The sequence below is a fragment of the Galleria mellonella genome, unplaced genomic scaffold, assembly GCF_026898425.1.
Source record: "Galleria mellonella isolate WM207_F2 unplaced genomic scaffold, CSIRO_AGI_GalMel_v1 utg44, whole genome shotgun sequence".
Lineage (NCBI taxonomy): Eukaryota > Metazoa > Arthropoda > Insecta > Lepidoptera > Pyralidae > Galleria > Galleria mellonella.
The window spans coordinates 232440-245925 of NW_026442100.1; the positions used below are offsets into that span (position 1 = coordinate 232440).

Genomic DNA, 13486 nt, shown 5'->3' on the forward strand with positions numbered 1-13486 from the left:
ATGGTAAGTGGCTACCGCCGCCCATGATCACCCACAACACCAGCGGCATTGCAGGTGTGCTGCTGGCCTTTTAAAAAGGAATATATTCTTTTCTTGAAGGTTATATTGTCGTATCGGTTCGGAAATACTGCTGCTGGAAGTTGATTCCAAAGAATGGTTGTGCGTGACTATTGATTACAGAAACGTATACTTGATTGTAATTATAAACTAGGGATTTTAGTATTTTCACTTATGTACATAAGTGAAAGCTATACATAATTTAAGTACTTTTCACGTCACGTGGTACTTCCATAGCTCTTGCAAATATATATACTAATATTTAAGAGACATAATAAAAGATAATTTTAATTCTAGCGGCGTACTAGCATCCTTTGAGCTTGTCGGGCGTAGGGCATTCATAAAGTACGTCAACTTTTATGTCGCACAATCGCCAGGGGGCAGTCGGATTTACACAACTGGAAAGCATATGCTAATTCAAGAGAAGACATATTAATGTTACGAGGCCCCAATTACTCAGTACGATGCCGTGCCTTAATCAGATTTTAGCTTGCTAGCTAGTGCAAGTCCACAGCATCATTGGTATTGTATGAAAAAGCTACTGTAATTATAGTTATATGAAATATATAGTTATCTATACAAAGTTGATTTTACCGTGTTCCTAGTTTCATTTAAAAATAACACAATACTAATCTAACTATACACAAATATAATTAATTTAAAGTTGTATTAATAATCTCCCAATGCACCATATCGCGGATGATTTATGATATAAATGATGAATGACTTTAATCCTAAATACGTTTAAACTTCAGTATTAAGGAAGTAAAATGGAGTTAGTTATCCAGAAAACTCTTATGGACATTTTCAGAAATCTCTTATGGACATCCCATGTAATGTCACTCTTTTTTGCATAACTAGCTTTATATGACCTTTAGTTTCTTCAGCTAGAAAATATCAGCAAGACGAGTTATGCCAAGTGCTGTCTAGTTGTTTTGTGTACATACGCAGTTACTAACTCTATGAATATTACAATATGTATTGTTTAAAATTTTTATAATTCAAGTTATATTATTGATCCATTGGATATCTGATTGATTTTTAATTCATACAAGTGTTTAATAATACGACTTCGAAGCGTCATTGTATTTAAACCTATAATACTTATAAACGCATATTGCAACACCCTCCTATTACTCGTAGGTAGTTGAGTAGTACGTGGGCGTTCTTTTTTATATCTACTAACGATTGTTTTGACATATTAATAATAAGTCCAACGCTAAATTATGCACCGTTTATAGTCTACCAACCGTTTTTATATTTGCATAGATAATATAATATTGTAATGGTGGACCCTTTTTATAAAAATAAAAAACTTGCACAACTACATTTTGTTTGCATCATTGTCTATATATAAATAGTTTGTATATACCAAAATGATTTGCTACATCTATTTCAGACTATTTAAATAATTATAGAAAAAGACAGTATGTTCTGCGTCTCATCTCTCTCATCGGGCGTGCTGTAGCGTAAGCGTAAACCTACGAGTATGTAAACCTATTGTTTCTAATTCCAATGACAGATGCTTATACTTAGATCTCTCATTTGTATTATTTTGTTTTTTTTTTTTTTAAAAAAAACAACTTAATTCAAATGAGAGATCTTTAAATGCCTTCAATTTATTTTAAAGCGAATGTTTCTGTTTTATCACATCTGACCGTGTATACAAGTATAGGCTTTTAAATTAGCTTCTTAAAAATCCTAATATTTGTTACGAAAGTTCCAAGATCAGCGATCACTAGTAAGCTTTGCGCCATCGTCACATCACATCTTATTTATTGGAGACCCCGCCTACTCTATGTTGGTCGGTGGATCCGAAGGCGGACTTCTAACTCCCATGATTTATTACAAGCATTTCAGATAATAGCTATTCGGGATCTAGTTTTTGCCGCAACTAGACTTTCAACCGGTCGGTAATGAATGGGTACTTAATTAATTTTATCTTTGTCGTGTATTATTACACTTTAAGTTTTAAAACATGTTCAAGTTTCTTACAAGTTTTTGTTTTCAGTGTAGGAAATATACCTGTGTTAAGGATACACAAATTTACAATCTTGTACAGTTCGTTGTAACTGAATTTTGTTTCTAGTATATGTATATAGTATTTTTACTGTTATTAAAATTGTGAAATTAAGATTATCTTTTTTCAAAGATTTTATAGCATACGATTTAGAAAACGCGAATGATTTATGGTAATGCTATTAAAATTTATTGTAATATGGCAGCTGATATTAAAATAAATTGTAAATCGATAGCTAATCGTGACATAATGTTGGTAAACAAATCATTGTATACTAGAAATCTGAAAGGAGAATAGCGAATTGTTTTCCTTTCCAGAGTCAGGTATTTATTTAAATCAATTGAATTTACTTACCTTTGTTTGCCACCTAAATGCCGGCTATTTATCATCGACATACGTAAAATGGTCGATAATCCGTAAAAGTAGAACTAGTGAGGTGCACAAGAACGGGTTTTAGGCCGTCTTGTGATTTTGACCAAATTTATTATAATAATAATAGTTCATTATATTATAATTGTAGTTATCATCCATTAGGTGTAACATTATCGTTACAAATGTGTTAATTTGATACTTAATAAAATACTGATTCATTAAATCGGCACAGGTTTTCGTAATTGAAATGTAATGATCGTGTATAACTTGATCTACTTACGTTCTTGAATATGTAATTTTATTTCAACAATTCTTGTTGATACTTGGTGGACGTTTGTGTGTTTATTTGTTCATGGTTAAAGTTTATTATTTTGGATATTTATATGACAGTAATTATTTATAGTATACAAAATTGTGTGAATGAGTATTAAATGTTATATTTATCTGTATCTGGTGTTTATCTATTTTTGTTCAAAGGCAAATGATTCTTCAACGTGAATTGAAATTGTTTCAGTGAGATGGCGCGGTGGAGCGCGCTGATCCAGCATGGACAATCACCCATTTGGCTCATCGTGCTATTATACCTACTGCATTTTGCGAGAACGACACCCGGTAAGTTACAGTTTTTTTTTTTATAAATTATAAAAAAATATGGTATATGGCAATAATATAAAATAGGTTTCACAGTTTGATTCATAGTAAGAAGATATAAAAGGCAATCGAGAAAAATTGCACTTGTGTTACTATTCTTTACCAGGAACGAGCCATGTTTTCGAAATATACCTAATTATAATAAATATAGTATATTGGATCATAATTTAATCAATATTTAAAACTTTATTAATAGATATTTCAATTGTTCTTTTTATCACGCATCTAAAACATATTGTTAATTAGACTCAATTTGTGGTTTAAATATAAACTCATTAATGGTACAAGCAAACTTATTGTTTACGTTATGTAATAGTCTCTTAACATACTTTACGGCTTGTTATTCATTAAATAACATTTCACAAAATGTATCAATGCTATAGCAACTTTTTCAACAAAAGAATTCACTAACTAATGAATAGAAACACGCAAACTATTTAATACATGCGCGAAACAGGGCAGACTATGCTTTCTAATTGGATCGAATACTTATAAGGGCTACGTCTAACTCGATATTACATTTAGAGATACAAAATGAAATATATGAGTACAAGTGTACTAATTAACAATGTCATTTATGGATATAATGATAATATTTTATGGATGTCCTAATTTGGTGACAAATAAGAACACGAAGGAATGGTTCTCAGACTCGCGCCTAGTGAAATGTGGAATGCAATTAGTTTTTTGTTTGCATGCACGAAGGGTTGGGCTGTTTATCGTAGCTTTTACTTTGGTAGTTAGTTTTACTCTTTAAGATATAAATTCTTTTAAAGCAAGGTATTGCGTTTTAATGATCCCTATTGCATGTTTCATATAGAATCTGCAAAAATTAACTAGCATTAAAGAAACTGATATCCATGTTCCAAAATATTTTTATTGAATGAAGTTCAATATATTATTCTACTTATTATTTTTGTCTATACTCGTCTGATCTGGTCTTTAAACCAATCAATTAATAAAGTATTAGAAAACTGAATTTCAACAGTCTAAAATATAACTTTACAGCACTTGGTTTGTTCTTGTTTTATAATTCAAATCATGTACAAACGCCGATTTCAGATATTATTTTTCCCTTCTTTGTCCTTTTTACTTTTTGTTTCAAAATAAGATATTTTATCAATTATTGATAATCTGATAAAAATCTTTATATTTTACAATCTTATTTCCTTAGAGACTATTACAACAGCTAAATTGGCAGATACTCGTACCTATGTCTGTAATTCTGGTAATGTTATGTGGCATGCGGGTGTATTAAACCGTTAGAGGAAACGCGAAGCTGTCATTTACGTAAGCGTAGTCAAGGGAAGAAGCTTGTTTATAAGCCATTAAAATATCGTATAGTTTAATACGTAATCCTCAAAGCCTGTGAATTGTCTATAACCGCAAGAAGTGACATTTACTGCTGTGTTAACGATCATTCTGTAATATTTCGTTACATCTAATTCCATTTCGCGTTATTTTACGGCGCGGTTTACCTGTCACGTAAAAATATAAAGTTCAGTTGTATGAGGGTGTACTCGTATGTCGTTAATGTACTTAAAGAGTGGCGGTAGGAATAGACTATATGTATATATTAAACATAACATAAAATAACGTTGTTTGTCTCGACTGACAGCACAAACTACTAAGTCTTTATTAAGTATTTATTTTATAACACAAGCATCCGCTAAGAAAGAATTTTTGAATAGCTCTTTAAAAGGGAAACATGATAGCAAGCGTACAAAGTCGACAGCTTCAGATAGTCATTTATAATTTTTATTTCTAATAAATGTAAGTGAATACTGTTGGATATTCTCTGATAATAATTTAAATTCAGATATCTAGAAAGAGAATGAAATGAAGCAACAGTTTTATATGTAGATGGATGTAATAATTTTGATAGACTTAGATTGATAAATATATATGATGATTCGACAAACTATTGAAAATGTGTAACGAAGACAATAATTTGAAAGTAACGTATTATATGTACTAAAAATTCTATAATGATATATGCTGTGGAAACATTAAGTAAATTGAACAGAAACTCAAAGTAAAGACTTAATTAGTTGAGCTAACGAAGGCATGCATTTCGCAGTGCACCTGTCCTGCTGTTATTTATGTCTGTTTGTTAGTTTTACCTGGACTATTTCATTCGTATTCCATTTTATACTTCCCTGTTACGTCTGTTTGCAATTCTGGTTACGATATATTGTATATTTTATGTTTTGTTTACTTTCTATTACTATATTAATTTGTATTAATGCCTCTTAAATGTCTAATGGGTTCTTTAAAATTGGACGAGTTTTTGAGAATGTTTTGTATCGCATAAGGTTAAAAATATCAATTAATTTTAAAATAAATTTTCATACGTTCCATAATCATCATTAATTATCATCATTTTCTTACGTTTATTTTGTATTAATTTAATGTTATTTTTATCCTAAACACTATATTGTGTAAATCTAAGTTATTTGTGAGGAGATATAAATAAATTATTAAATTATAATAATAATAAATTATTATTATTATTTTGAAAACCTTATAGATTACTAAGCAAAATAAATTTATGTTGCTTGATATCTTAGATTATATAGATAGAGCATCGAGTCTCAAAAACAGGTAACTTTTTGTCAGCTAATTAGCTAACTTTTTTTTTTTCAGTGTTCTATATATTTACGCACATAATGTATATTGACGTATCTATATTTAATTATTAATAAATAAAATGAGTTTTTACGAATTAAAAAGATGCAAAATAAATATATAAAACATAATAAACATTAAAGTTATAAAGGAACACTCATAACTATTTATCACGCAAAATGGTATAAAAAAGTTGACCCGCTTTTCTTGAAACACTTCTATGGAGACAGTCTGTCTGTATAATATTTATAAATAAAATTGTAATATAAATAAAAATTAACGATCTTGTGTTTTTGTTTTATTTCAGGTCCATGTGAAGTGGAAACCGGGCAGTCGAGCATCATCGTCGATATTGAAGAGAGTAGAGGAGATCGTAAGTTTTATTATTACTTGAAACCAATCTTGACGACCGTAACTACTTTCTATTAGGTGGGCCGTCAATTTGTTTGCTATTCCCATGTACCTAGCGAGTACAATACAGTGAACTATCAAGTGTAAATTTAACTTTACTTTCATTTTAGATTTGAAATCAATACCCGTAATGTTATTATCATAATTTATAATATCTGAGTGCAAATATTCTTAAAATATAAGAATCATATATATATATATATATATATATATATATATATATATATATATATATATATATATATATATATATATATATATATATATAATTTTTGTTTTGTTTTACAAATTGATTAGGACTGTTTTTTTTTATTTAATTAATTTATTCTATAGTATATTTCTGTGCAATATCTGGGCCAGTGTTCTTACTAGTTTTTCTATCTACACAAGAAATATTAAAATTATTAGAGTTGGCGTAATATAATACCTACCTACTCCTAGGTATTTAGTTCCATTAATTTCTATTTGCAGTCATTCTAGTATTCACTCTCTTTTTGCTCATATCACATTCCAAGAACGTAAAAATAGAAGGACACATGAAGTGCCCATCTATTTCTAGGTTTCTGTCTACCCTAACGACTGTTCACATTTGTACCAAATATTAAACCTAAACAATTTTCCTAATTTGTTGTTGCTAATTATCTAATCGTTTTTTACATTATTCTTTTTTTTTTAATAAAATGCAGCTCATATTATTCGCTGATGATGTATCTATCTATATGTGATTTTTTTTTAAAATTGGTTAAATATTTTTTGACTTTAAAAATTTTGTTTATTATAAACGAAAAAATTTTTTTTCCTCTCTCTAATATTACTTTAGATTATAAGTCATTCTCATAGATGTATTATTATAATCGCAGAGGTCAACCAAAGCACAATACCATCAGAACTTCCAATAGTGGGCGAGCCAGATGTGGACGTGCTGCTCACTACCGTCTTTCCCAAGGGTCCAACGTTGTTCCAGCTAGATGGAAAGCGATTACAGCTGCTGCAGCCGCTGGATAGGGATGCGGACAATCTGTCCCATATGGTCTTCCAGGTGATTGTTGTATTACTTATTATGTTCCTAGAAATATTGCATGTTATTTTTCATTTTTTTGTTTGACAGATTTTTTTTTATTTATATCGGGTAAAATAGTACTTTATTATTCTAAGAATACTGCTTCGATTTGTTTATATCATTTTACGTACACTTTTGTAAATTAAGACGCAGTACACTGCAGTAGGTTTCTAATTTATAATATTCATAAATATTTAATACAATGTTATTTTCGAATTCATTACATTAAATTATAAGTTATACCCTAACGATATTTGATAACAATCTATTGCTGACTTTGAGTTATTATTCTCAAAAGACTACGCAGTGTAAATGGAATGATGCAAGTATGAACATTCTAAGAATCAAAACTCGTGATTTCACTATCTTACTTTGAAAAATTAATATAATAAGTTGTATTAATGTTAATGATACGTAAAATCTAACATAACCACTAAAACGTTTGATGATTAATCCATAACTTTACGAATAAATATATGTTTTGAAATATAAATCTAGTTCTCACGTATATAAGAGCTTAGTTAAACAAAACAAACAGTTGTTTTCATTTAAAATTTATTAATAAAACACATTTCTTAATATTTATTTCGAAACAATTTTCAACCGACTCCAGAAAAGGAAGAGGTCCTCAATTGTAACGTATTATATATATTTGTTACCTCACAATTCTGTCATTTGTAAACGGATTTGGAAAATTCCTTTTTTATCTGAAAGTATATACTTACAAATTGGTTTCATACAAATTTCAGTGGGTTTGGTTTGTTTATCAGAATAACAGGTTTTACCACAATTGAAATCGGCTTTTTTTTTCTTTTTTGTGGAACAAAATCTTAAAGATGTTATTTATTTATGTTCTCATGTCATATCTTATTAATATTTTACGTTTGCTTTCATTCGTAACACCTGTTCTTTATCAGATACTTAATTATAATATCGCCTAAGGCACATGTATGTTAATTGTTAGCAGAAGCTTGAATATGACTAATGAGGCGTCTATTCACAGTTGGTGTGTCAAGTGAAAGCGACTAAGAAACGTCGGACCATACCAGTTATAGTGAGAGTCTCCGATATCAATGATAACGCACCTGTGTTTCAAGGAGTACCGTATGAAGCCAACGTATCCGAGGTAAAGTATTATCTTGCCATATTAAAAGGCATGTTGAATTATTAGTTTTGTAAGTAATGTTGGTCATTTAAAAATGCTTTCCTTTTTTATTAGTCTTATTAAAAATTTTGCGGTTCACATTTCGAATTGTTAGTTTTGAAGTTCAAGTTTATACAAAGGCGAGGAATGTCATGGTTATTCATGTCTATTGATGACGATTACCGAATCGTACTAATTGTTTTCATACTAAATTCGAAACTTGTAATTCAACTTTTGTTTTTAAAGATTATCTGCTGAGTTTATTGTACATTCTGAATAGGATGATAGATTAAAAACAAATAATCGTGTCATTCCAATCCAAAATTAATTTATATTTTTTATTTACAACTTAATATAAAATTTATTAAAATTTAATTGAATTTATCACCTGAGCCGTTAGTTTATTAGTAGTTACTAGTTATTCTTAATAGAAAAAGTATAATAATTGCTAATTATATCTTAAATACATACAAATAGCGGTTATGATTGTTCTTTTTTTATTAAAAAGAAGGGTTTGAGTATTTATATCAGTTTTTTAGGACCCATATTATAAACTTTGCTCAGTTTGGGACTAGGTGGCGCTGTGTAATATGTTTAAGGATATTATTATTATTAAAAACTGATTAAGTCTGTTTTTCTTTACAGCTGGTACCAATTGGCACAACGATATTCAACGGCATAAGGGCCGTCGATATCGACGCGGGGGTCAACGGCCTGGCGGAATACTTCATCATACCAGGCGACAACACGACTCTGGAAGCTGCGAATGCAGTTGACGGCTATGGATACTTCGCTATACCTCTGCCTCATCAGGGGCAAGTCACAGTGAATAGGAGTTTGGATTACGAGCGTACGCAGCGGTATCTAGTCACTATTGTTGCTTCTGTGAGTATTATAAATCTTTATTTACATTTATAAATTATATTTAAGGACATTATGTCGCGGGCAACATTTACTTTTGTTTAAGCTATATATTTGTACAACGTGTGCGTTGTAATTTCGATTTTTTTTTTATTTTATACCACAAATGTGGCAAATAAGCATACAGCCCGTCTACTGGTAATTGGTCGCTGCAGCCTATCGATGCCTGTAACACTAGGAGTGTCATATGCGTGTTGCCGACTCTGAAGAAAACTTAACACGCAAAATTTTAGAAGCTTTATTATGACTGGACTAAATTTACTTTCCGATAGGGAAGACAAGTTCGACATGAATGAAAATATTGAACATGGGCCAAATGTTCCTCGCCAGTGTTGCCACAAACAATATTAGAATATAAAGAAAGAAAGAATTTATTAGTAGAATTATGCGACTCGTATAGTATCATAAATGAAAAACTAAATATAACAATATTAATTATAAACCAAAATAATAACCAAACAAGGAAATAATTTTCTTATTTTAATAGTATTTTCTATAAACTATTATATATATTTTACTATTATTATATTTGTAGGATCGTGCGCGCGACACTAAACGACGACTATCCAGTACCACGACACTAACAGTTAATGTTCAAGATGACGATGACCAGGACCCGTCCTTTATATACCAGGGTTGTACATTGCACGATGGAGCCTGTATTAATCCAGAGTATTCGAGCTATGTAAGTACATGTTTATTATGTGACCTCAAAATCGAATGTATAATATGCGTTAACTCAAAAAGTTGATTTAGGTATTTCTCAATGATATACAATGTTGATAGACCAACGTTAACAGAAAAGGAGTGAAAAAGGGCGAATGAAAGTATTTATATAAAAAAAGCAAAGTAATTTTTTATTTTGACCCGGTGTAGAAAGCCCCCCTTCAGTGCAATGCCCCTTTTAAAATATTGCCAAAGCCTAATTGCGAATTGTGCGATCGCAAAACCTCCTTTATGGGGAATCCTGTGTTCAGTAGTGGACAATATATGTAAGTGGGTCAACGGCTCTTATGGTATGGTATAAATTTTTATTACTGATTGAGATCAAAATCATTTGTAGGGTATTCCAAGAATGTATTACTAATGAAACCGAATTTTTTTCTCAAAGTACCTTCGTTTAACTTCTGATGATAAATAAATAAATATATATATAAATCTCTCATACTGACTTGATTACTAGATTGTGTGCCTGGTATAGGAACTCCAAAGCTGGAACGTTTTTGTAGCTTCTTTTCTTTTGATGATGTTTACCTTTGATGAGTAAGCATTATTGTTAATGTTTACTATTTCATCGCTTTTGTTTTAATTTTATAGGTGAATAGCGGTGTCCTCGCCGGGATCCTAATGATAGAGCCCGAAAAAATCCAAGCTGTCGATATGGATACATTGGATGCTAGGATCCACTACAGCATCGAGAGTGGGGAACCGGATTCCTGGGCTACATATTTTGCTATAGACCCCAACAGTGGAGCTGTGAGGCAATTAACACCAGTGGACACGAGCATCGCGAAGAAATTTAATTTAGTCATAAAGGTATGAAATTTTATACAGCAAAAACGAGTTTTATTTTTATATTTCCAAAAATAATGAGTCATAAGTTATTTGAAAGGTTTGATCACAACCAATCTGTCAATATTTTTCAGGAAGACTAGAAAGTTTTTTTTTTTAATGGAAGAGATGGAAGAAGGCATTTCTTTACAATTCACATGCATTGCTTCTGGTATTATCGTAACTGTCTATAAACTTACCGTCAGGTTCCTTTGAGACCTCAACGGTATAAAAAAAATACCAAGAACTAATAAAAATGTATCATCATCATATCATTCTTTAAGTAGCCATTGCTGAACATAAGCCTCCCCTAGGGGGGGTTTTGCCAGTAATTGTCACGCTTGGCAGGCGGTTTAACAACCGCTGTCAGTCTTTAGAGATGTTTTAAGAGGAACGCTACTGCTCATTCTTCGCCCTCCCTTAGTCGGCTCTTACGACACTCACGTATCATATAATTCATTAAAATATTTCTGTTTCATTTTATAGGCGGAGGAAGTGACAGAAGCGAAGAGGTTTACTACAGCCAAACTGACAATCACTGTACGACCGGTAGACGCCAGCCCACCAGTGGTAGAGGCGTCCTCAGACGAGGGCCAAATCGAGGAGAATTCCCCGAAGGGTACCAAGGTTGTGGACAGTAATGGAACACCGATAAGGCTCAGCGTTTCTGACCCTGATTTGGTGAGTTCTTTAACCATCTTTATTATTTAGTCCGGGTTTTTATCTTACCGTTAAAATCAATTACAGGGCACGTTTTCCCTAGAGGGATAGAAGATTGTTAATATTGCGGATGTTAGTTCCTATTGCTTGCAATATATCCTGTTAGGTCGATCTTACGTACTCCGTGGAAATCATCATGATTAATCCTTTTAAAATTTTTTATGACGCCCCAAAAACTTGACTTAATCTACATCGTTTCATCAACCACTGGTGTCCTATATACTGTTGACATAGGAAGTTGCATTATTCCATCTTAATCTATTGATGTTCCGGGGTTGCTCTTTATAATATAACTTTGTTGCGTGTTTATTTAATATGTTTTATTCTTTATCGGATAAATTAAGGAATACGCAGTACATTATTAATTACAAAAAAAAAAAGGAAATAATAATTTGAAAGCAACATTTATCGTTGGTTATTTTTGCGAGTTCACTTACTACATAATTTTCGATAACAGTAAATTCGATAGGAAGGTATTTAATGTATTAAATAATTTGCTCAGATGTTAATAAGCGTTTATTATTCTATGTTTCAGGGACCTGGTGATCCGGTACCAAAATATACTTTCGAATTGACTACAAACTTCTTCGATATTGATAAAGACGGATATCTCACTGCAAGTGATAATAAATTAGATCGCGATCAACCGAATTCCGGCAAATTCAGATTCCAGGTTTGATAATCTTTACTATCCTTACTAATATTATAAATGTGAAAATGAGTTTGCATGTTAAAGTATAACACCTTAATGTCTCAACCGATTATTATGAAATTTGGTATACACGTACTATAGGAGATAGAGAATGACAGACTTTTTATCTGGGTCAGTGAATATAATCCGGTCACAAGGACTAAGTTTTGGATAAAAGGTAGTATTTTTATAATTGTCTTTTCTATGCAACATGGAATTGTAATGTAGTTTAGGATCCACCTGATGGAAAGTGACAACTGTCACCTATTAGCATGTCATGATAACTGTAGTGAATAAAATCACTGTGATATCAAAGTATCACATCTGCAGTGTCATACCTGAGAAACAAATTGTTATGTCTCGGTATACTCTAATTGCACTGTTATATATCACAATTCAAACCGAAACATGCAATATAGCTGCTTAATAACAAGAACACAAGACAGATAGAGGTACTCAAGTCGACGAGCTTTCCTGTAGTAATTCTAGAAATTAAAATCTATCGTCGTAAGAGCGTCGTAAGAGGCTATTAAGGGAATTTAATGGTGGAGGATTATTGGCAACAACGTCTCTCTGAAAAAAAACACCAAAGTCTAACTGCAGTTGTCAACCTGCCTGCCAAGCGTAGTAATTACTGGCAATACCCTCCAAGAGGGAGGTCTATGTTCAGCAGTGGACAGTTAACGGCTGATGTGGTATATCTATAATATTTAAATATTAAGAGACATTTTGGATAAAATAATAATGTTTTAAAATGTACAATACCGAAATTCGAACATCCGTATCAGTGCATTATGTGACGATGTTCATTCACGTTAATTCTGTGTGTATATAATAATGTGTATTTGCTCCAACTTGCAACGAAATAGGAGAGTTTTGATCCCGATAAGCAACGTAAAAGAGATTATTTTTTATATAATTTTAAAAAAATAATACAAGTTTATGAATAATTTCTATTTTATCTCAACAAGGTGGTGGCGAGAGAAGCTAACGGTGGTGCTGCGTCGGCGCCGCTCTCGTTAGCCGTACAGCTTCTAGACCAGAATGACAACGCGCCTGTCATACCGAAGACACAGCCAATTATAGTGCCCGCTAGTCTGGAACCTACAGCTGTCCATAAGGTATTTGTTATTTGAGTTATAAGGTCAGTTTTAAAATAGTACTTACACAAATCACATTACGGTTCATTTCGTATTTTGAATTAAATGGGTCTTTTCATTCGTGTTAAGTCCCCTTATACACCACAAAGTTACTATGGGT

General features: G+C 31.5%; 1 protein-coding gene across 2 annotated transcripts in view; it reads left to right on the forward strand.

The window, feature by feature from the left end:
- The window catches only part of LOC113518806 (cadherin-99C), a 169658-nt gene that overhangs the window by 137607 nt on the left and 18565 nt on the right, over window positions 1-13486 (forward strand). For both annotated transcript variants that reach the window (XM_031914458.2, XM_031914496.2), the window contains exons 4-13: window positions 2964-3061; window positions 6036-6101; window positions 7000-7178; window positions 8203-8325; window positions 8989-9228; window positions 9800-9949; window positions 10582-10800; window positions 11302-11496; window positions 12071-12208; window positions 13198-13347. In XM_031914458.2, the coding sequence (XP_031770318.2) occupies window positions 2968-3061; window positions 6036-6101; window positions 7000-7178; window positions 8203-8325; window positions 8989-9228; window positions 9800-9949; window positions 10582-10800; window positions 11302-11496; window positions 12071-12208; window positions 13198-13347 (1554 nt within the window). In that variant the 5' untranslated portion in view covers window positions 2964-2967. The remainder of the gene's footprint in view (window positions 1-2963; window positions 3062-6035; window positions 6102-6999; window positions 7179-8202; window positions 8326-8988; window positions 9229-9799; window positions 9950-10581; window positions 10801-11301; window positions 11497-12070; window positions 12209-13197; window positions 13348-13486) is intronic.